Consider the following 25,519-nt stretch of genomic DNA (forward strand, 5'->3'; position numbering starts at 1 on the left):
CCTCAACACTTGATGGAAACGCGGTACAGCTCAGTGTCAAAAGAACTTCAGAAAGTTCGGGTTTTAGTGACAGTGGGGGGGTCTAAAGTATTTACAGCAGGTCTAGTGGTTGCCAAGGTGCTGCAGCTGTATGGGTGATCCCTGATCAGCATTGATCGTTACACCAAACACTGCAACCATGGCAACCCCCACACAATGGTGGTCAATTATTGGTTATGGATCATCACTACATTCATTCATTTAGCTGATGCTTTTCTCCAAAGCACCTTACAGTGTTAAGGTTACAATTATTCACCCATTTATACAGCTGGGTAATGTTACTGGAGCAGTTTCAGGGTAAGTACCTTGCTCAAGGGTACTACAGCTAGAGGTGGGAATCAAACCTGCAACCATTGGACCCACAGGGAGTAGCTCTAACTACTACACTACCAGATGTCCCTTGTTACTACCCTTCCAAACACGTGCACACACTTGGAGTTTCATTTAATAGCCCTTCTTCAACCTACAAGGCGTTTCTTGCATTTATTTTTTTCCAAAGTGACGTACAATGAATATTAATTAGAACTAAGCTCATACCTTTAGCCACTTATAGTCCTAAACGCATTGCACTGAACTCCCTATTATCATTCACACATTTATACAGCAATGTAACACCCACACAAGCTCACACACACACACGAAGGGCATCCAGAGAAAACCCATGAATACAGTACATAATAAATATGAAAGAGATGAACGAGTGCAGGTAGACAAATTAGGGTAATACAGCACTAGAGGGTAATTAATGCAACTAAAGTTAAGTATTGAAGTAATCGTGTCTACTTGAAGAGAATTTTGGTGATATTTTACACGAACCTGCAACCTTTGGATTCGAAAGCAGCAGCTCTAACTGCTACGCTACCAGTTGCCCCAGTTGCCACAGTGGATGGCGATTCTGGAACGCAAAGAATTTTTTACCACATGGCAATTACATCTTCGACTTATGAGAATTTACCTGATTAAGACATTACCTTCGTAAGGTGGGGGAAGACCGTACAATATCTGTACCGCAATAACCGTGATCCAGTGTGGTAATAACCTATACGGCTGTGTGAAAGCACCCATGTGTACGCAGTGGCTCGCCTTCTTAAATCCAGGGTGTGACCCCATGACCTGTAACACACCACAGTGGTTGGCGTCTGTTGACAAGCGGCGCCTAGAAAAAGCAATTAACCGAACGGTGTGGTGCACCGAGCCGTTCTCGAACGTGCTCCAAGAGCCATGTAATTCTTTATGTGTTTATCAGTTTAATTTTTTGACATGTGTCTACCTTGGGGACATGTGCTATTCTCTGTGGTGCTTTAATCTTTGGAACCTCATTACTGCCAGACCCCAGGGCACCTGGAATGTTGCAGAGCTGTGATTAAGCATGCAGCGTGTGATGGGTTGGAGAACCATGAGGAGGTGTGCTAGAGGGAGGGTTCCTGCTGCACCTTAACAACGGGGTCGAAATGAGAGGGGGTGGGGTAGGGTGGGGGGGGGGGGTCCTATACTGGAAGCAGAGAAGAGGATAAAGCAACACAATCCCTTCCAAGGTCATTGACCCAAAGAGGTGGTATGGCTGAGGTGTGCTGGAGTCGCTGGGGGGAGGAGGATGATGACAGTGGAGTGGAGCAAGATGGTTAAGGGGGCATGGTGAGGCACCGGGGCCTGCACGATATAGGGCTCGGTGGGCGTCAACACAAATCCTATGCAGTGCAGTTTGCTCAAGCGTCCCCTTCTCAACGAGGTCGGCCTGTCCCTTCACAGTAGCCCACCCCCTGCCCCCGACCCCCACCCTTCACAGACCCTAGGGACCCCCGCTGTACGAGTAGTCCGCCTTGTTGTGCATCACCAACTTGTTGTCCACGAAGTAGAAGCTGTCCGACTGCGTGTCGTACGGGTGCTTGATCATCTCTTGCACTGTGTGGGAGGACAGAAAGAGTGTCAAGAGCGAACAGGTACATCGCCCTTTCGTTCCCCTGGTGCTGCGGCTGCTCCACATACAGGTGGTCCTTGGCTTGGAGTGGGGCTCCGTTCCAACGACCCCGTCATAAGTCAGAAATCTCCTTATATTATGTAAATCATAAGGGTATGCACGGTTGCCTAATAACGATTTTTTTCTACTAATTCCACATGTTCATGTTAAAATGCAACTAATATACAGTAATAATAATGTAAATAGAGGGCAGTAATTTTAAAATTAAATACAGTACTGGTAATTACTGATGAATACCATGGGTAATACTGCGCAGTATTTATTAATAAATAATTAATAGTCATTTTTGCACTTACGTGCCATTTTAAATGAAAAATAGCTTGGAGGGAATCGTAAATGAAAAGTTCCCTAAACAAAACGCACGCTCTGTTAGACAGCCAAACAGGAAGAAATGTGGCGTCCGGCGGAAGCGCGGCCAGCCTGTGGTACGGTACGGCAGATCGCAGTATGGTACAGCGGTCGTCATTAGACATTACAACCAAACGCTGGGCCTCAAAAATAATATAATAACGTTAATAGGATGGCCATCGTAAGTCCGGGTCATCATTAGTCACATATGTCAAAACTCGAGGACCACTTGTATCTCCTTCTAAAACATCAACAGTGAAAAACCCAAAGCTGCAAGGACCTAATAGCACTTTCTGTTATTACTGTTGTTTTGCTGTTTAACCGGTGTCTTTTTCCAAAGCAACTTGCAAATTTCCCCATTTATTCAGCTGCATGTTTCATAGCAGAGGGTCACGGTGGCGCAGTGGGTTTGACCGGGTCCTGCTCTCCGGTGGGTCTGGGGCTCGAGTCCCGCTTGGGGTGCCTTGTGATGGACTGGTGTCCTGTCCTGGCTGTGTCCCCTCCCCCCTCCAGCCCTACGCCCTGTGTTGCCAGGTTAGACTCCGGCTCCCTGCGGCCCCGTATGGGACAAGTGGTTTCAGATGATATGTATGTGTGATGTTTCATAGTATTTACAGTACAGTATTTTTTTTCCATTGTTACTGTATTGGGGGTGCGGTGGGTTGCTCTCCAGTGGGTCTGGGGTTCGAGTCCCGCTTGGGGTGCCTTGTGACAGACTGGCGTCCCGTCCTGGGTGTGTCCCCTCCCCCTCCAGACTTTTGCCTTGTGTTGCCGGGTTAGGCTCCGGCTCCCCGCGACCCCGTATGGGACGAGCGGTTTCAGACAGTGTGTGTTACTGTATTTTACTTCCTTGACATGTTCAGCTCTGACATTTACATGTACCATTCCTGCGGTGTGTATTCTCCCGGGGTGTGAGTCCTTGTCCTTAACCGCTGTGCTACCTGTTGGACCGACTGTACATCGTCATGCCGTCAGTGATAATACATCCAGGTACAATATGGTGTGGCTGCGCTGCGGCCTGGGCATGGATCGGTGCGTGCGGTGGTGGGCCGCGGGGGCCGCGGTGCTTACTGATCTCTTCCGAAAGGGGCGGGAACTCGTAGATGTGCTCGCAGGTGTTCTTGCTGCTGGGGATGCAGAAGCCGAACTCGAAGTCGAAGCTTTTGAGGAGCTGCTCGCGGAAGTAGTGCCTCTCGATCATGCGGAAGTTGTTGATGGGCTTGTCGCCCACCGTAAACTCCACGCTGCGGGGGGTGGGGGAGGGGGGGGTAAGGATGAAGAGGGGATCATCGTCACTTCCGGTTTCCCGCTTCATTCTCACTCTTGACTGCTTGGTCTCGGTAATTTGGCTGCTACCCAGGATGCATTGCTCCTTGCCCACAGTTAATATGCTACCTTGTTCTCACCCTCCGGTTCTGCCTTCTTGGCAGTTCTGTACCAGTCCAACCCCCCCACCCCCTGCAGTCTCTCTGCCGTCACCAGAAACCCACACACCTCCTGTCCATCTGTCTCCTCTTTTCAGTTTAACACGCTTTAACGATCGTCACGTTCAGGATCTGCTGCGCATCGAGTCGGGAGGACGCAGTGAACAACCGTACTACATGTGTACGTGTGTGCGTGCGTGTGCACGTGTCAGTGCCTGTGTGCCTTCGGCGAGGCGGGGGGTGGGGGGGGGGGCAGATTGATCGAGGAGATAATTACATAGTTGGCAAGTCAGCAATCTGAAATGAGAGCAGCAGAGTCAGTCCCCCCCAGCTGCGCACACGCACACAGTTTCTGCATGTTTTCAGATGTATTTATTTACTGTTGAAAAGCAGATATGCGATTTATTTACTTTTTCTACATGGCTGTTCTGGAGGCTCGCTAAGATCCAAAAAAACCGTCATAATTCTTTCTGTTTTGTAATGCACAGACTTTGCAGTTTCATTATTATTTCTTCTTTATTATAGTATTAGCTGTACGCTATTTGTTTATGTTTTTTATTTTTGCTCCATTACATCTTACTTGCACATCCTCCCTTTCCTTCGTCTGTTGTGGATATTTCTGGAATGCCAGGCTTCTGCGCTTAGGAGACTCCTGGAAGGTCTGCTTTAGCCTTTTAGGACCTCCAGTAGATAAGGTGGGGGGGGGCATATATAAGCATGGTGGAGAGACTGCGGCCAGGCAGCCGTATGCATCAGGGTAACATCTGGGGAGACTCTGCCGAACTGCAATAAACCATTTTTTAAGCTTGTTTGTGTCTCATTATTGAAACTCCAAAGAACCTGGAAATGCCTGAAAAAGACCAGCTGCAACACTAATGGTAATTTGGAGCTGGTGCTTTGTCTGGATGGCAGTAACCCTTGTCATAACACCTGATGAAGGTGAATGACTGCTTACAGACTATCTAGGGGGCCACCAGCCTCCAGATTTGGGACAGAAGGCGTGTAGATTGTTCTGGAATGGGTAGACATGCTACAGCAGTTCCGTGGCTAACGGCTGGCATACATACGTAGGGCGCATTGCCCCTCACGCCCGTTTTCACTTACGTGGCTCCGACCTGACGCAGCCGCAGGAAGGCAGGGGTGAACTGGTATCGCACAAAGCGTCCCGCATTGGGGTCCAAGTCCCTTTTCTCCCCCACTCTCTCTACGAGACACGGACAACCACGATCCATCCATTGACAGCCACTGGAATGTAACATTCAGCACCTATGCACAGTACATGTGGCCCCTCAGGGCTTCAGGGACAGTTCCAGGGACCCCGGAGTAAGGGCCATCACTCACCCGCAGATGGGGGTTTAGTGATTTCAAACAGCACCGTGCCCGTCTCCATGTCCCTGATCTTAAACCTCGTGAAGTCGATGTTGTGGACGTTCTCTTCTGGGCCGCACAGGTAATCTGGGAATCAGACAGAACGACAGGTGGGTGAATGAACAGGAAAGTTAGATCCGGCAACACCTGAGAACTCGGAAAAGGCACATCTTCATTTAACCACGAGGCCAACGCGTAGTGTGGGGTAGTGGTTGGGGTCGCTACCTTGCAGTTTGAAGGTTACTGGGTTCAATCCCACTCGTTCCATAGTACCCTTGATTAAGGTACTCAGGGTTGGTTTTCTAATTAGGCAACGCTAGGCATTCAACTAGGGGTACCAAATGTTGGTACTGAAATCAGGAAAAAAAGACTGCAATCTTGGAAAAAATCAATAAAAAACTTTTGTGAATACAAAAAGTTTTGTTAGAAAACTGAAGATCTGCCGCCATATGCATGATGTAAACGTGGTACGACGCATCACCGCCTTGGGTCTTCGAACTGTCTTTCTATGAAACAAACTGTAACATAAATAGTTTCTATCTGTTTGTTCCTTTAACCAATACGGTCTTGAAAATTAGTTTTCGGTTACAGATTGTTTTCAGCCGTTAAGTATAAATTTGTGTTCTGCGCAGATATAATGTTCGCGTACGTCTTATCGTGAGTAAATTAAAAAAAACTTCTTTATGAATTCAAATTTTATTTGTCCTTCTTCATGAACTGTATGTATCTATCTCTAAAATCGTCGATATTCAGATAAAGTTTTATGCAGCTACTCGTGTGATGAACATTGATTCATATGGTGGAAAGAAACTAACTGTACTTAAGAATCATGCATCTGAATCTATATCTCTCTTTCTGCTAATTTAATATGCACATTGTATTTTCTAGGAGATGTACGTCGCTTTGGAGAAAACGGACACAACGTCTACAAGCACTTGAGGTGAGCCGGAACCTAACCCGGCAACGCGGAGGACGCGCCTCGGACGGGACGCCAGTCCACCGCAGGGCACCCCCACCAGGACTCGATCCCCAGACCCACCACACGGGAGGCCCCAGCCAAACCCGCTGCACCACCACACCCCCCGCTTCGGTGAAAAGCATCAGCTAAATTAATAAATGTAAATGTAAACTAATGTTTGTCATATACATACATACATATGTAGGTGTAAATTTATGAATTTAGAGAGAGAACTCTCAAGGGTGCCAGATTGACTGTTGCCTAGGGCCATGCAAAACTGCCAGCCCTGAAGGTACTCTACTTACCCTGGATTGCTCCAGTAAAAATAACCCAAATCTAATAATGTACAAATAATTGTAAGTAGCTTTGTACTCAAACCTAACATTATAAGTCACCTTGGACACATGCCTCAGATCAACGAAAGCTGGTAGCAATGGGGAAAGGTACCTGCGTTTTTATAGTTGGATGAGATTTGACAGTGCATGTTTGCGTGAGCTCCGTAACCACGGGTGTGCGTGCCGAATGCGATGTGTGCGTGTGGGCCCGCGAGTGCACGTCGAACAGAAAGCTGCAATCACTCGAGCTCGGCAGATGCACACCCACAGAGCTATTTTTACAAACCGCAATGTCTGGTCTTCCACCTAGTGAGATCGGGCTGATTAACACGCCCCGGCTTTCAGTTAAGAACCGTGTTGCCGTAATGGCATTTTGCTCAGAAATGCAGTGCGATGGCGGAGTGGAGTGGAGAGCATCTGCGTTACTTTGCAGGAGCAATCCATGTCCGGGCCAGAGTACCACGCCTCCACGAGGCTGAAGGAAAGTCTATGCAGCCCTGGTGACCCCCCCGCCCCCCACATCCTTTCCGTCCTTATGGCTGGATTACGCCAGAGAGGCTTAAATTGCTTCAAGCCTCGAGGACTGACTGGGAGCGGTTAAGGGGATTTAGTAGAATGGTTTGATGGGCCTCTCTCAGCCAGTCTCAAAGGGCAACGCCCTGGCCGGGCGAAAAACTGGGGGATAGGTACCCCAGTACTACTGCAGTGCCCATGATTGAACTGTGGCAGACCACAATATTCCTCCACCTACAGGGGAAGCAGCCATATGAGCCAAACTGCCCGTCTCTGGCCTGTCTTGGTGCCTTTAACCTGGACTAGCTGAGCCTAGCTTAGCCTACCTTAGCTTAACCAAGCTCTTCCTCACCGCGCCACAGTGCTACGTAGCATCGGAAGAGTGCTGGACCAGAAGCATTTATGCACATCCCTACCGACCTCATAGTCCTGTAACATTTTTATAACTATTAATTATTTGCAATTACCAGCTGTTGATTTAGTGGGAATGCATTTCATCATACTGGTTGAGATCCAGTGGAAAGGCTTCCAGGGAGCCACGTGTGAACGCAGCCGATTAATCTGATCGCATCGAGCGAATGTGGACAAAGCTGGTTTGCGAGTCCTTCCACGGTACGTCGCCCCTGCCCTTTCCTTTACCTCGCTGGGCTTCTACAGCAGCAGATATAAGCAGCTTACGCAACCGCTGCTGTAATGTGCTTCGACCGCTCTTCTTTGAAGGCTTCGCCTTGTTTTTTTTCAAAGCACTTCTTGTTTCCTAAGAACTACCTAATGCAAATTGATTTCTAACCCTCATCATTTTCCTTATCCCTTTGAGAGACCCAGCGAGGTATGCATAGAAAGAAAACACATCTCCATGGGTCTCTCCTTCTGGGATGAGAAGACACACACACTCTGAAACCGCTTGTCTCAAGTGGGGTCGTGGCAAGCCCAAGCCTAACCCGGCAACACAGGGTGTAAGGCTGGAGAAGGCAGGGACACATCCAGGACTGGATGCCGGTCCATCACAAGGCACCCCAAGTGAGGCTCGAACCCCAGACCCAACATAGAGCATGATCCAGCCAAACCTGCTGTGCCACCACACCACCGCACCACCGCACCCCCTTCGGTAGGAAGACCTGTGTGAAATTATGGTGGCTTCCTTTGCACCCAAAGGATGTGGAAATGTAGGTTAGCTAAGGGCACGTACGTAATGTTCTCCTGCAGGAGCGTGGTGCGGCAATCCGGTCGCGGTGAGTCTAGCGTGGCCGCCGGCGATTTGCTGCGCAGACAGCGAGGGCCCAGGCGCCCTTTTAATCCCTGCGCTGTCTCTTAGATAATGAAAGGGGAAGGACAGGGAGTCATGGGACGAAAGCTTCTGGGAGCAGTGGCTGCTGGGAGACCAGTGTTGGAGGACAAGGGCTCAGCTGCTCCGTGACCTATCCCTGAGCACAGTTACCGCATGTGGGTAAAATCCTGCTGCGAATGGTTTTACTCGGATTTTTACAGTATTTACACGGTACAAAGAGGCACAGGGAGCACTGGTGCCTCACAGCGCTTGGGCCAGGGGTTCGAACATGGATTTGAATTCAGCTCACTCCGGCCAGGGTTTGCATGTTCTCGCCGTGTTCGTGTGGGTTGCCTTCCGCAGCCCGAACGCACGCACAGAAGAACACGATGGTGCACCACTTCCGCACCCTCCCTTACTTCTCAAGCCACAAAACTGGTGGTGCGAGTCACGTCGGCCTCACCTACTTTATATTTACTACAATATTTGAACGCTACAAGTACATGTTTAGTTCACAAGGTATAGCTGCATAGCCAGCTAGTCAAGCAGAAAAGCGGAAATTCTATTTGCTGCGGTAGAGCAGTAGAACACAGATAGGGCCCGATTTTTAGTGCAGCAGCAGGAAATTGGGCGTTTATGCCGACGTGCCCTAACGTATACAAACAAGTCGCCGGCGCTACAGTCGTTCTATGCGCACACTTTTCGGCCCTGCTGGCTAAGTAGCAGTGATGCTAACTGGGCCTGGCGGGACGGCTCCTGCGCTCCCCGATGTGCTTCATCAGGCCTTTGTAAGGGGTCCACAGAGGGGCCCTTTGACGCGAAAGGAGGCTGTCCTCGCGCGACAGCTCGACTCCGCCTGTCCTACAACCCAATCCTCGCCCTGGCACAGACACATCCAGTAGGCTATATGCATGATAACTGCCCCCCGTGGGGGCCTTGCTTGTTGTTCAGTTGGCACCTGCTGGCATGTGGCTCGGGGTTTGGCTCTGATGTCATGTCTGGGTGGGGACATTCTGGGTATCTCACTGCAGTCTGGGGGGCACTTCTCAAAATAGTCCTCTTGCAGTTCGCTAGACACAGCAAACAACTGGCATCAAGGCTGCCAGGGGCAACGTCTGGTGCCAACGGCCAGTGACCAGACGGCATAGAGTGCTGTCACGCATGAAGGGTAATCAGCTTCCAGCAGCTTATTGCTATTCTGCTTTCCCCGGCCAGACATGCAGGGAAAGCCACGCTCGCTTCTGCGCTGCATCTGCCCCGAGTGTGTGAAGCAGGAACATGCCTGCAACACTCCGCTTCTTTGTTGGACATTTACATTATATTTATTCCATTGAGCTAATGCTTTTCCCTCAATGCAGCTTATACTGATTTACCCATTTATACAGCTCAGTAACTTCTACTGAGAAAATTCAGGGTAAGTACCTTACTCAAGGCTACTAGAGGAGGAGATGGGATTTGAACCTAGAACCTCCATGCACAAAGGTGCTAGACCAAACCACTCTGTTACCTCTATGTCCTTCAAGAGAGAAACACTTCAAGGTGTTGTTTAAGGATCCCACTGCATCGTTACATTTACATTTACATGTATTCATTTAAGGGGGGTGCGGTGGCGCAGTGGGTTGGACCGCGGTCCTGCTCTCCGGTGGGTCTGGGGTTCGAGTCCTGCTTGGGGTGCCTTGTGATGGACTGGTGTCCTGTCCTTGGTGTGTCCCTTCCCCCTCTGGCCTTACGCACTGTTACCGGGTTGGCTCCGTGACCCCGTGTGTGACAAGTGGTTCTGACTGTGTGTGTGTGGTGGTGCAGTGGGTTGGACCGGGTCCTGCTCTCCGGGGGGTCTGGGGTTCAAGTCCTGCTAGGGGTACCTTGCGACAGACTGGCGTCCTGTCCTAGGTGTGTCCCCTCCTGCCTTGCCAGGTTAGGTTCTGGCTCCCTGCAACCCTGACTGGGACAAGCAGTTCAGAGAATGTGTGTGTGTGTGTGTGTGTGTGTGTGTGTGTGTGTGTGTGTGTATTCATTTAGTAGATGCTTTTCTGCAAAGCGACGTACATCTCAGTGTAAATTATTATTATTATGCATTTTACGCTTTTCTCCAAAGCAGCTCAGCAGTGTTAGGTTTGTACTCTAAGCCAAGCTAAGCAAATGTCACATAAAGGGTTAAAAAAGCCCCAGGCCTCCTATCCGGCAGGAAATACGGTGCTAAGCGTCGTTTAGCATCAGCCCTCGGTACGAAAAAGCCCCCCCACGCCACGGCAAACCACGGAACTGTGTCGGTCTGCAACTTTCAGAAAGAGAAGAAAGGTCACCGCAGTTCAGCGAGGGCCACCGCTGGAAGCGGTTCGACACGGCGGAGTGTGAACAGCGCCGGGGCGAAAGCAGATCCGCCGTTTGTTTTGGGAAAACCTGACTCTCTGCTGGTTGCTATGAGGCTGCTGCGCCAGCGAGCAACATTCCCCCCGTGAATATGTTAATCTTGTTAATGAACTTCGCCATCTGGCCAAACCGTAGCGAGACATGAAAGGAACAGCCAGTCTAGACTAAGTACAGGCCTTATACTGTTAATTTATTATTCCTTCTTTAGCAAACATGCTTGTCATCAGCTGGTTTATTGCTGCTTTCTTAAAATCATGTTTGTTTGTTTAGAAGTTAATACCTCATTTATGCAAATCATTGCATTCAATACTTAGAATTGTACCCAGGTAAAAATTGCTTATATCTAACAGATTGCTGAATTCACTCCATTATCTTAAAGGTAATAACTGGACGAATTCAATTAGGAAATAAATACATGTAACTCAAACACCCGTAGGGGTGTCGCCACTATACTGATTATGCCTCCTGTCTTTAGGTCCAAAGGTTAGTGTTTCAAATCCCCTCCCTTTCGCTGTATTACCCAGCTGTATCAATAAGTAAGCGATTACATATAACTCAACATTCTAAGCCACTCTGGAGGAAAGCATCTGCTCAATGAAAAAATAACCAGCTTTATGAGAATTCACAGTTGTGAGCAAATGCAATTACCTGAGTTTTGATTTTTGACCAATTTCTACCAGTGTAAATTATGACACAAAGGTCATGCTCCTTCACGACAAAGAGAAGTACAAAAAAGTGTAAGCATCATCAGATCATCCAAACTGCCCCGAGATCGACATTACAGTACATTCTTTCCAATTTACGAGGTAAGTAAAAAATCGTCCACAATAATGCTGACGAAGAAGTCAGAACATTGTGAAGACCTTTTGAGCCACCCTCATACATTAACAATCATTTTTGGATCCCAGTTGATGAGGTTTCAGTTCACAAACAGTTTTCATTAACACTTTATGCTCATAAACCATGCTAAGGGTATGTATGGTTCAATGAATTTTCAGAAAATCATCTTTAAAACCCAGCAAAATTTGAATAAGAATTATGACTGTCAAATTGCAATTTGTCCTTCACAATTTTAATTAGTGCTCATGACTTTTCCTGTCATCCGGTAAGTGTGCTCGCTGACACACTCATCTGTGAATACTAATGGAAGTCGTACAATGAAGACTGGGAGGAACATGCAAAGCTACACAAAAATTAAAATAATCATAAGCTACCTGGCTGAGATAAGCTGTGCTCAATGAATAAATAACCGGCTGTTTTCCGACTGGACATTTTTTTGCCATTAGTTTTTTGTAAATTTTCTTTGTTCACGGTTTACAGTGAACAATTAACAAACCAAATAAATACAACCTTTAAACAAACACCGTCTCCATGCCAACCCACTTGGGACTAACAAAATAAAGTCCAACCCTTACCAAAAAAGAATTATATACAGACATATGCATATACTCACATATACTGTACACACACACATAAATATGCAGATATACATGCTCACTTAAGTAAAAAGGCCTTCGCACTTACTATACCATCTTTCTAGTCTGATCGTCAAATTTTTATTTGCTTAGAATGAGCAGTTTAACGTACACTATAAAACTGCCCACAGAAATGTGAGTCGAGAGCAATCAGTTAGCATACAGTTGGTCAGTTACTTACTCGTGATGTAACTGGATCTGAGACTTGGTTTATTGGATGATAGTTTATTACATGTATTCATTTAGCAGATGCTTTTCTCCAAAGGGACGTACGTCTCATCGAAAATACAACGTGTTCGTCACATTAGGAGAAAGAGAGACATGTGACGTGTGATTCTTAAGTACAGTTAGTTTGTTTCTTTCCACCGTACGAACCAATGTTCATCGCACGAGCAGCTGCATAAAACTCAATATCGACAATTCCTCATCACCTTCCTACTAGTATTTTTTTTTTGAGATAAATATAAACATTTACATTACGTTACAGGAGTTGCTGTGTAAAGGTTTATCTGGGCATCATCTTGAAGTTATAGTGCATGAACATTTACAGCTTACATGAACTTAAAAGATGATGGGCAAAGTGAGTCTAGAAGAGGTGAGTTTTCAGACACTTTTTAAATGTGGACAGAGTTTCAGCAGTTCTGAGTGAAAGGGGGAGGTCGCTCCACCACGATGGAGCCAGAACCGAGAACCTCCGTGCTTTACCTTTCATGCGCGGGACCACCAGGTGGGCAGATGTGGAAGAGTGAAGTGGTCTGACTGGGGTGTAGTGGATGATCAAGATATCTGGGAGCAGTTCTATTGATGCATTTGTAGGCCATAACCAGGGTCTTAAATTTGATCCAGGCAGCTGTAGGAAGCCAGTGCAGAGAGACAAGTAGAGGAGATACATGCGAGCGCTTTGCTAAGTCAAACACAACTTGGGCAGCAACGTTCTGTATCGTGTAGTTTAACAGAAGTATTTTATGACTCAAAAACTTAGTAAAGTGGAATGTGACCCTTCATGGGCCAAGGGCTCCTCGTCAATTCTGTAATGACCTCGTCATGTAATGCATGCGAGAAAAAACGGTGGTATTGGACAAACTGACGGCTATGAGAATCGCATGTATCTATATCTCTTCATCTGGTGGCGAAAGGCACTTTTCCTTTGCTCTGAGTTGTATGTCGCTTTGGGGGAAAATGTCTGCTAAATGAATAACCATCAACAACCCAGATGGTTCTGTGGGGAGGGAGGCAACAGCGGGGTTTTTTGAATGGGAACAGAGCGCTGGGATGTTTTTCTCTTCCATTTAGCAGATTGCAGATGAGGCTCTGGCAGGTAGCCTCTACCTGTTGTGAGCCAGGATGCTTCGCGCACATGCCCCTACCGAGGGTATTCATAATATGTTGGAAATAAAAACCCGAAAAGGAGCCCTGCCCAAAGCTAGACCAGGGTGTTGGTGCTCACCTGCAGCTCCACAATCCTTTCTTGTAACTTTCACATCACATATCATTCATTTATAGCAAACACCACACACACAAGGGCTATAACTGCTTGCCCCAAGCAGGGTTATGGAGAGCCAGAGCTTAACCCATCAACACAGCGCAGAACGGGGAGGGAACACACCCAGGACAGGACACCAGTCCACCACAAGGGACCCCAAGCAGGATTTGAACCCCAGACCCACCAGAAAGCAGGCAAAGGCCAAGCCTGCTGTGCCACCACCGCCCCCATACTAAATACCAGTGCAATAATAAAAAATAAATCATAATTATACTTGTGGCCTTGAGGCACAGACAACAATTGTGCATCAACTCAGAGTTGGAGTTATTTCACAGAAGTGGAGGATGACAGAGAGGCAGAATTTCACTAACGGCCCAAAACCGGCAGATGCAAAAGTCAGAGGATCACGTACAACTTCTTCACCTTCCATTTCTTTTCCACCTTCTCCATTCTTTTGAAAACCTTAAGGCAGCACTTGAATATTCGCAATCACGATCTTTCGGGTGATGTTCTGGCGCACGATTTGAACTGGTTAGGCGGCGCTCTTTTTATAACAATCCAAACAGTAAATACTTCTAAAAAAAACATTAGAGTCAGTAAAACGTTCTTCACTTGACAGTTTGTAAACAGCGGACCAACTGTGTAGAATAATCCTTATTGCCATGTGACAGATGTACAGCTGCTATCATGCAATAGATCTGGACTAAGAGATGTCTCTTGGCCCAGTATCTCCCTGATATTGAATTTTCTCCTCTAGTCTGGGTCCCAGGTTCAGGGTCCCAGGTCATGTGTGAAGGCACCCTAACTCTCGTAATCGTGAATGGCTCTGCGGTGTCTTTTCCCAACGACATCCTGTGTATCAAGTGTTGTAAATGTGTCGATGTGTGTCTATGAGATGTTCGTTGCTTTGGAAAGCATCCCCTTAATGAATGCATGCGAATGTGGAGGCGAACGCTAACATGTTATATTACGCAGGAAAAGAGGGAAAACGAAGCTGCGTCTTCATGCACGTAAAGTCTCCGGTGACACGTCGCGCACGTTTAATTGAAGAAGCGGATTTCTAAGCACCTGCAGACAATTCAGCGGTGATGTCTTTCACATGGAAAATTATGCAAATTCTGTGCTTGCCGGTTCGCTGTTGTGAGCGCCTCCGAAAATTCCTTCGAAATTTCTTCCTGTTTCCCGCAAGATGGAATGCATTCGCGGGAGGCTTCAGGTGTGGAGGTTCTTAAAAAGTATTATGAATGCTGCTTTGCCCTCGAAATGCAGAAAAGGACCCCTGATGTACTGTGCATCCAATCAGTTCCAGATTATTCTCTTCAGCTCAAGAATCAAATGAATGAATTGAATGGAACGGAATCAGGTTTTCTGGCTTGATTTGAAAGGGAAAAGACATGATGAAAGATAACAGGTAAACGCTGGAAACTGTGTAACAACAGATGAAATGCACTACAGGCTATTTTTATTTAGATTCATCCTTTTAGCTGATGCTTTACCTCCTTAGCAACTTACAATTATTCACCCATTTAGACAGCATGGTAATTTCAGAGGACCAGTACCAAGTACCAGTGCATTACAGCTGGAGGGGATTTGAACCTACAACCTTCTGATCTAAAGACAGTAACATTAACCAACAGGCTATGCATAGTTATTATCATCACCCCTATTAATGTGTTTACTCTTTGCTCCAAAGCAACTCATTGTGTTCGTTTTGTGTACTAAACTACTTACTGTTATTTACACGGCTGTATGATTTTTACTGCATTACTTCAGGGTAAGTTCAGCAGGACTTCAAACCTGGGTCCTTTGAGCGGAGGAAGACTGCTCGAACGACAGTGCCACCTGCTTGCCCTGTTACCCTACCGCCCTGGTCTTTGGTGTAAATGCAGGTGTACGTGAGCAGGTAGGAGGAGTCATCATGTTTCCACAGCCCTGGAAGCCCTTCTGACCTCTTCTCAGGCCCTAGAAGGATGGTTAGATTTGGGCTCCAGGGGACGATACCCCTCTAAGAAAGCCTGCGTGGTTTGCCCTCAGAGCCCGAGAGCCGTCTCGCTCCGCTCCGTTTAGCACTGTCACTTAGCAACGTGTCTTTTAATACCATTCTAGGACACTCGCTTTCACCCCCCTCTAATCCCGATGATGTTATACAAGAGACGCTTCGTATCGGCGAAATCCAGGATGGCTTTCAACAGATCAACGCATTATGCTTCTGTCGTTCTGCAGCGTGACATTTGCCTGTTAACGTCCCTCAAATGTCAGGGGCTGTGGGGATGCGTCCGGACTTGGGGGGTGGGGGGGCACACACCTGGTGATGCGTGTGGCAAGATCTCACTGCGGCAGGACGCCGCTCGCAGGACGCTCCCAGCACGCTGCCCCCGCGGAGCCCCCAGCAGCTCCTCTTTGAGTCACAGTGTGGGATCAGCCTTGTTCCATGGAGCGGGAAGTGTACCTTTCTTACCGCACCGCCCCCCCCACGCAGAAGCTGTCAATCTTCACATTTACATTCATTAATTTAGCTGATGCTTTTTTCCAAAGCAACTCGCAATTTTAAGCTAATTACAGGGCTTCACTCATATATACGGAAGGGTTATTTTTACTGTATTAATTCAGGGTAAGTACAGTACCATAGTAAAAGAGTACCACAGAAGGATGCAGGGTTCAAACCTGAGATTCTTTCTCAGTCACAGACAGACAATGCCTTCGTTATCATACACACCGACACGCACACACTCCACCGCTCTCCATCACAGTGACACACACTCTGGAGCTCCCCTAAGGAGTGTGCTCATTACCATGGACTGGACCGCGGTGATTTTGCTTTCACTGCTCATGGGTCTCGCAAAATCAGGAATCTTGCGTCAAGTTCAGTGCCTTTCCATTGGCTGATTAGGGCATTCAGCAAAACCGGCTGCCCATTTTTAGACAATAATGCACGAGATTAGCCAGGAGGTAGATATTCAAATATGGACTTTTGGTTTTCTCTCCACTTTGGTTGACTGAGGAGCTGCATGAACTGTTTAGAAACCGGTTGGACGTAAAAAGGCACCCCAAAAATGTCATCTTAAATCTAAAACCAGAGCTTAAACAGCAACTGGCAGCTATCACTTACATATATCAAGTGAGTTTGAGTGCTTGTTGCCCTCTGTAAGCTGTGTGGGTCTGGAACCCCTTGTTACTGGTGATGACCTGCTGCGTGTGTGTTGGGTAGGAGAAAGTGGGGTCTCTCTTTCCTTTTGCAACTGTTCCTGCAGACCTCCTTACTCCCGATGAGTGGTAAATATCCACAGGGGGACCTGTCAACCAGGGGCCGTGAATAATGTGCATGTGGAATGGGACAAACTCCTCACGGTGGGCTCCCGGCTTCCCTTCTGTCAAGACAGACGGAGCGGTTCAGCGTAGGCGTGTGTATCGCACCTAGTGACAGCCTATAACTTCCCGTGTGCATAGTGAACCCAGACTGTAGCCTGAAACATTGAAAAACACTCTCCACCCAGAGTTACTGCATGCTGTATGACACCAAGGGGGTGGGGTGGTGCAGTGGCCCTGGCTGGGTCCTGCTTTCTGGTGGGTCTGGGGTTCCACTCCTGCTTGGGGTGCCTTGTGATGGACTGGCGTCCTGTCCTGGGTGTGTCCCCTCCCTCTCCAGCCTTGTGCCCTGTGTTGCCGGGTGATGCTCCGGTTCGCTTCAACCCCACTTGGGACAGTGTGTGCGCATGTGTGTGTGCGACACCCACAATGCATCTATTTGCCCTCATCAAAACAATACCATAATGCATCTGTGCCCTCTCATTCATGATATCCATAAAGTGTCAGAAGGCATCTGCAGTGTCGTGCTTGCTGCTGCCTTTGGACCCAAAGGTTGCAGGTTTTGAATCCAGCCTACACCTGTAGTACACTTGAGCAGTACGCTTCCCTTAAACTGCTCCAGTAAAAAGTACCCTACTGTAGAAATGGGTAAATGACTGTAAGTAGTTTAGTGTTGTATGTTGCTTTGGAGAAAAGCATCACGGAAATGTATCCGTTTGCTATCACTGATGTGATGTCCAAAATGCATCTTTTCGCTGTTGTAGACATGATATCTATAAAGGTCTTAATGCTTTCACAGACAGAGTACCCACAATGCATCAGTTCCATCTTAAAGTCATTGCATCCATAAAGTATCAATTTGTCAATCACAGACACGATGCCCCTAATGCATCTACTGTATTCTCCGTCATGGACGTTGCGCTTCGAGAGGATCTCCGCTGCAGGCCACAGCTGGTGACGTGCAACAGGAACCACAGGGTCTTGCTGTGCAACCAAGACTCCGCACAACCGGGATTTTCAACTCCGTGCCAAAACTGCAACGGAAGAAAGAGGTTCCATAGGGCTCCATGTCACCCCTCCGCGATCCAGTTCAGGACTCTGCGGAAGCAGATCTGTGTCATCGGGGTGGAGTGGGGGCAGAGTGGGTGGCGGGGGGTGGCGGGCTGCAGTCACACTCCACTTGCTCATCAGACCGTGGGCACAGACGGAAAATAGAAAAAAGAATGAAGAGAGGTTTTCTGTGTTTTGGACACAGGGCAAAGCGGGGAGCGGCGGAGCCGCGGGCCACAATGGGACGGCGGCTTCCTGCCGGGTAAAACATCCATTAATGTACCGCGAGGCGCCTCCTCTGGCGCTCGATGTGCCATATGAGCAGAATACAGAAAAGCAGCCTTTTTTTTACTCCTACACCCTGCGCCTGTGTGTGGGAGTGACAAGACCCCCTTTTTTATCTAATGTCTGACTCCTGCATCGCAGAACACACATCGCTCACTTGGCGCAATTCCCGTCCCGAACGACACGGGCTCGCCGACACAACGGCTCGGCAGGAAGTGCGGGACTTCGGAGGAAAGGTGTCCTTCCGTTTGCAGACGCCCCCGTTGCAGGAAAAAGGACTGTCACAAAAGAGATTATTCCTTCTTACAGGAGAAGCCAGAAGGGAAGCCAGTGACAAGGGGCAGTTTTATACCCGTCCAAATGAATAAATCGCCCTCATATTCCAACTCGTTAGAGTGGCGAGTAATACATTATTGATTTCCCCATGAATTCATTTTTTTGCGTCACTATACTCAAAATAAGATGTGAACATTACTTCCCATGACGAGTCCAGCTTTTTATTTCTGTGCATAATTCGGTATAAACTGAAATCTTTCAGTTTAATTCTATTTATAGAGATGTTGCCCTTGAATATTGCCAGATTTAGTTTTTATTACTCGATTGATCGATGTGGCTGAAAAAATTTCACGCAACATCCGCGTCATTTAAACGAAGCCAGTAGTTATCTAATATTATGTTAACACTGGCAAACCAAGTTGAGGCTTTCTTAAGTAACTTCTAGTTCCTTAATTAATGTGCCCCGAGGATTGATTGAATTTTTTTTTTTCTTGCAGAAAGGAATGAAATGAGTTAAGAATTAATAAGTGAAATGAAAGTATTGCATGGAAATTGGAAAAGATCTTTTCGTCCTTTTTCAATTCCTTAACATGGGAGGGTAAAGGACGAAGAAATTTTGAGTCGCTCTGAAAGCTCAAATCCAGCCCTGTGCAGCATTTAATGATATCGAACGATAAAGACATCCCTAAATACAGTGACTCTGTAAAAGAGCAGCGGCATCTGCCTTAAGGACTCAAATCAATTCTCATACAAAGAAATCCCCTCTAATGACATTCATAAAAGAAATATGCTTTGATCGGACAGCTTGGTATAAACTCTTTATCCACTTCACTTTTAACAGATCAATGAGTGATCTGTCTTAGATATTAAAGAATTTGATTCGAAAAGATGGGCATTGACATGCTGCCCTGGCTGGTCCAGGGTCTAAAGAGAAAACTGTAAAGAACCGGTCCAGTAAACACTGTACATGGACCGATACGCCCGAGATGGCTATTTAAAGCCGGTATGATACCATGAGGACAGGTATTTGGAAGATGACGTTCGCCCGGGAGGGGAACAGTATCGCGGGGCAAGTTCGGGTGTAGATGCACTCAAGACTTCACACTGGTGTGTGAGGGTCAACCGGAGACAGATAGTGCAGGGTTACGGCATCACAGGCCATCCAGGAAGGTTAAGAGATGCTATTATACTCATACTTATACTCATTATACCTGGAAACTCCACCCTCCCAGGTGAAGAAAACCAACCTGTCAAGTAATGACGACGTGTAGCATTGCTTGAGGACGCTTCCTTCACTACATCCACGCATTACAGACCTGTGCACCTGCGGCAGCTGCTAAAGGTGCGTCATCTAAGGCGTAGGGACTGACTTTCGGATGCCACTCCCTGGTCCTAATGGTGAATCGCAGTGATGGCGCCACCAGCGAGGCTGATAACACTTGTGTGAGCACAGCACTGTTGGCAGTGCCAGGGAAAGTCAATATTTATTCATTTTTGTGACACTTTAAAGAAATACACAATGCAAGATTTGCATGCTAAGCTATTTACATTGATTCACCCATTCGTATACATTCCTTGCTCTATGGCACTACAGCAGGAAATTTGGACTTAAACTAGAGTCCACTGAGTAGGAGCCTATGGCTCTAACCGCTATGCTACCTGAAAACAGGTGAGCTGCCCTCTAATGTCGGCATCGGAGGACATCAATACCTGGGACGTCTCGACCAAGAGGAGCCACTCACCTGGAGAGGGAGACGGTTACCATGGCGCTACAAACGGGAAGTCGTGAGCCCAAGGGACTCCTGGTGGGTAACCACGGTGAGGCTCCCATAGCGACAGGAAATAAATCTGGGGGTTTTTGCTGAGCAACGCAAGCCGCACAGACATGAACCAGGAGCTCTCAGCCAGAAACATTCAGAAACAATCAGGAGCAGCAGTCTGCCACCCCCACCACGCCCCCCCGCCCTACACACACACAACCGTCTCGGTTCTTGCAGACGGTCTCTGACATGTATATCACTGATGAAAAATAAAAATGCCCGGCCTAATCGGGCATGTAATTTTGAAATCAATTACTCTCCATCTATTTTGGAGGGACAGCCTGAAGCTCCATCCCCCCACCGGGTGAATGAGGCTGACTGCCGAATCTCTGCTTAGTTCCACCGAGTAGCAATCCTGCTGGTTCTCCTTCCTCTACATCTTGAACTATAAGCACAAAAACAACTATTATCCCCATAATTGGAAATGTTCATACATTTTATTGAGCAAAGAACAAGAGCGCACTTTCATGCCTGTCGGGTCGACAGCGGAACTGACCTGTGCTGAGGTCACGGAAGAATATATAATCTGATTGAGCCCTGCTGCTCTTTAATTTGCTTTCTATATCTGGCTTCTGTCGCTCTCCTTAGACGAGCGCATCACATGGCCCAGCCTACACTCATATGACCTTCCTGCGTTTCACATGCGCTCTTCCACAGGTAAACTTTCAAATCACACCCCCCTGAGCCCCTCATTCATACACCACTGGGGTCCCCTGGCCATCAGGTGAGCCCCTCGATTCATGGCTCTTAACGTCACGTCCGAACATGCGTTCGGTAGATGCCTTTCAAACGATTTTATGGGATGCTGTATGAAAAGGTGGTCTGGAAATGAAACTGTATCCAGGGCAGTGTGGCTATTACCCATCAAAGCAGAGCATCGCGGCCCAAAGCTTTCATCTGCCGTTGTCCACTTCGGCGCCTATGATGTGTCCGTGTGGCCAAGCCGTATACAAAATAGTAACGGGTCTTGAAAATAAAGACCCTCGCATCACCAGTCTATGTATGTCTGGATATTTTTATTAGCAAAGCCAATCTTGTATCATGTATTATATTGCATTTAATAGTATCAAAGGGATTTCCATCACTGTAAGTTGTGCAAATGTTAATTCCTTTTGGTCTTGTGCAGGTATAGCGGATATTGTCCTGGTTATGTCAAAATATGTTGTTCCTCACTCCTGAGATGCCTTACTGACAATGTCAATAAACACAGTCGCTAATAATCACCATCTGTCATATAAATAAACGGGGCAAAGGCCAACGAACGAGGTGAACGCAGAGCAGGTGTTTCTCTGGAGGACCGGTTGAGTCCGATTATTACCAGATCGTGGCCACAAACTCATTTTCCGCATCATATAATCTTGAGTTTGGAATAATTTAGAGTCTTGATTGGGATAATCATGAGTGATCCATCCCCGTTCATACTGCCACCCAAGCAAACAGTATCAGCAGATTGTTGTTGTTCTGGGCAAATGAAAATGTTTGAGAATGAGCTCAGTTTCTGGAAGGGAGTAATAAAACAAACGCAGACAAATGGATCTTGTGTTTTTTCCTAATGCTGGTCCAGGTGGAGAGTGCCTGTCCTTTCCAGTCAAGGCAAACTGGGCTGAAAAAACGCTTTACAACATGCGTTCCGATAACGTGTGTGCAATACCACGTGGTACAGGGGTAAATACCGACACGCAGCCTTGTCGAGAGCAGGCTAAGATTTCCTAAAGCAGAGGTTCCTAACCTTTTCTAAGCCAGAAACCCCTTTAAAAGTCTGTTCGAAGCTAAGGAACCCCACTCGAAAAATGTCCATAAATGTGCAGAAAATATATTTCACTGAATATATTTCCCTGCACCAGGGGGGTGCGGTGGCGCAGTGGGTTGGACTGGGTCCTGCTCTTCCGTGGGTCTGTGGTTCGAGTCCCGCTTGGGGTGCCTTGCGACGGACTGGCGTCCCGTCCTGGGTGTGTCCCCTCCCCCTCCGGCCTTACGCCCTGTGTTACCGGGTTGGCTCCGGTTCCCCGTGACCCCGTATGGGACAAGCGGTTCTGAAAATGTGTGTGTGTGTGTGTGTGTGTGTGTGTGTGTATTTCCCTGCAATTTGATTACTTTCACACACTATTATGTCAGGGATACTAATAGCATAGTAATTTTTTATCTAATTTTTTAACTTTTATTTAGTAGATGTTATTTTCAAAGCAAGTCTGTGCTTCACAGACCACTTGAGGCCCATCTACAGAACCCCATGGGGCCCATGGATCCCAGTTAAAAAGCCCAGCTGTAACGGAAATGAAACCATGACAAATTACAAAGTTCTTAATGACAAACTGGATTTATGTTAACGAAACAGTCGTGACCAAAGGGCAACTAGTAATGGAATGGTTGGAGCGGCTGCTTTTAGACTCAGAGGTTGCAGGTGTGAATCCCACCTCCTGCTGTATTGCCCTTGAGCAAGGTGCTTACCCTGAATTACACACACACACACACACACACCATCTGAAGCTGCTTGTCCCAGGCGGGGTCACGGCAAACCAGAGCCTAACCCAGCAACACAGGGCACAGGGCTGGAGGGGGAGGGGACACACCCAGGACGGGACGCCAGTGCACCGCAGGGCACCCCAAGCGGTACTCGAACCCCAGACCCGCCAGAGAGCAGGACCCGGCCAAACTCGTTGCACCACTGCGCCTCCCTTCCCTGAATTACTCCAGTAAAAATTACCCGTGTAAATGGGTAAATAATTGAAGCAAGCTTTACACTGTAAATTACATTTCAGAAGAATGCTGGTTATATGAAAATATGCAAAAAAAAAGCTGCAATGTAAGGCATTAAAAACAGTATATTCTACTCAGGCTAATAAGAAGTCATCTGCATAGTATGTCACACCTACTGTTTAAGTCTTTAAATACTACTCTTGGTCTGAGTAAATCTAACCACCTGTTACCTGATTACGCATAAGTCTCTTAAGCAGGGGGTTTAAACATGGCTCAGTATTGTTTCATTTACAGATATTCTGCTCTTAGACTGGCTGTTTCGAACACAAACACGCGCAGCACACATGCTTCGCATCCTCACTTATCAGGACCAACATCAACCTGTGTGTGTGTTTCTTTCCAGCTCTTATCTACCAGATGCTTAAGATTTTGAGAAATTCCCTGACGTTTACATCCTTACACATCGGCCATCGCTCTCAGTTGTGTGACCTCAAATTTTAGCATTTTCTTTAATTTAATCTGGATGGTTATTAGTGGAAGGGCTGCTTTGTTTGTAAAGCACCGATGCTTTGGATGAAAATTAATTATACATAAAAACTGTGAGGCTTTGCCATCCGCTCATTGCAAAAGGTTATTAATACATGTTTCCCCTAAGCAGCATTAGAAATTCCCATGAAAAAAAAGCCCTCATCATCAGCTAATGGACACAGTGTTAGAGAGCCCTGGCATGATTCATAAGTCACGATATAATATCTATAAACCTCTAAAAATGAAACCCCCCAAATAATCTGGATATAAAAAACAAAATGACTGAGATATGATTTCATTTTGCACGGAAATCTAAACAGAAATAGCGGTGTCTCGGCTCGTAACCCCAAAATCGCCGAGGTGATCAGGACTCCAGAGAGTAATATTTGAGAAATATGCGCACTTTCGTCTATTATCATATGGCACGAGAGAGAATAAATAAATGCGAACGAATGGAGGAACAGGTGAAGTTGTTCCACGCACGCAGGCAGGGCTCAGAAACCCGAAGCACTTGCTCTGCCCTCTGTGGAAGATCGCGGAGACGCACGACCACGTTGATGGAGATGTGCAGCGCAGCAGATCCCTCTCGAAGGTTCCTCCAAAGAGCAAAGCATGACAGCGGACCGTATGAAACATCATCAGCTAACAGTAACACCATCGGCGCGCTCAATATTCACGGGGGGAGGACGGATGATGGAGCTACGATGTAACCGGCGCCGGGAAAGCGATACAAGTTAAGAAGAAGGCGACCGCGGCAACGGACCATCATACTAGCCTAGCGGGGAAAACGGTGTCTTCGCGGTCGAGGCTTCATCGGAGGCGAAGAGGAGCTGGGGGAGAAACGTTCAGGACCCTTCGTGGAACGTGGGTGGCACATCACCGCGGACTGCTCGAACCCGGACGTCGACGGATGGACCCTCAGCTATGGGAGCACATTGACAATCGATCGTGGAGCACTGGAGTGGAGAGCATCACCGTGGCGTGGACCAGAACCCATCATGGTCCATGGCATGTGGGATCACAGAGACCTGGACCATCACGGACCCTCCAAACCTGCCTCCGCGGACCGTGGCATCAGGGAACCACCACGGACCCGCGAAGCCAAGCCTGGACCGTCGCGTCGGAGGGGAGCATCGCTGCTCCGCACTCCGCACTCCGCACTCGTGCTCTTCCTCTTTGCCGCGCATCTCCATGGCATCTCGCAACTTACTCTTGGTGATCTTCTGCAGCCCCAGCACATCCTCGGGGGTGACGACAGCTTTCCTCAGCAGTTCCTCCTCCGTGGTGACCGGCACCCCCGCCTCGGACGAGCTGCAGCCCTTCTTCACCTTCATGGTTGCCGGCGGCTCGGGGGTGGTGGTCTCGGCGGGGCTGCCGGGGGGGCTGTGGCTCGTGGCGCCGCGGTCCGGGCTGCGCGCGCTGCCGATCGTGCCGCACGCTGCCTTGGCGGAGGAGCTTTCGGACGCGTCCTGGCGATCGCACACAGCCTCTCCACTGGCGCAAGAATAGCTCATCCTCCCTCCGTCCCTCCTCCCCCCCGCCCGGTCCAGCAAAGACACAGAACCGTTTCCCCCCCCCAGAGGAAAGGCTCAGCCGCGTGCTCTTTGAGTATTTAATCCAAATCCCCTGTTCTTTCGATGGTCTCCTTCTGGTCCGGCGCTGGCACGGCGGCGCTCCACCGGCGAGTGACAGCAGAGGCGGACCGCACGCGCACACATGAACACACACACACACACACAGACATGCACACACGCGTGCGCACGCTGAAGTTCACGCGCGGGGGAAGGGGGGGGCCGTGGAGTGTTTAACGGCGCGCCGCCGATCGCGTTTTTCGGGCCCCCGGTTATTGCACCTGTATATGCCCCCCCCCGCGCCCCCCCCCAGACCGAACACCTGGCGCATTGAACAAAGCGATGCTTTGAATGGCCAACTGGGAGATGTAACTTTGCTGACAGTAAAACATGTGATCACCTCCACGTTTATTTTTGAACATGGTGTT

At 48.0% G+C, this 25,519-nt stretch overlaps 1 protein-coding gene across 2 annotated transcripts; it reads right to left on the reverse strand.

Moving 5' to 3' along the window:
- Positions 1–376: 376 nt before the first annotated feature.
- Positions 377–25,392, reverse strand: unc119a1 (unc-119 lipid binding chaperone a1). Of its 2 annotated transcripts, XM_018748450.2 has the most exons (5): positions 24,731–25,392; positions 5,131–5,244; positions 4,894–4,993; positions 3,437–3,609; positions 377–1,941 (listed from the first exon to the last, which is right to left on the reverse strand). In XM_018748450.2, exons 1-5 carry the CDS (start codon positions 25,032–25,034, stop codon positions 1,829–1,831), a joined length of 804 nt encoding a protein of 267 aa, XP_018603966.2. In that variant the 5' UTR covers positions 25,035–25,392; the 3' UTR covers positions 377–1,828. The 2 variants fall into 2 exon arrangements, with proteins under 2 accessions (XP_018603966.2, XP_029111522.1); XM_029255689.1 differs by lacking the exon at positions 377–1,941 and having other exon boundaries at positions 3,204–3,609.
- Between the last annotated feature and the right edge of the window lie 127 nt (positions 25,393–25,519).

This window comes from Scleropages formosus, chromosome 10 (assembly GCF_900964775.1).
Source record: "Scleropages formosus chromosome 10, fSclFor1.1, whole genome shotgun sequence".
NCBI lineage: Eukaryota > Metazoa > Chordata > Actinopteri > Osteoglossiformes > Osteoglossidae > Scleropages > Scleropages formosus.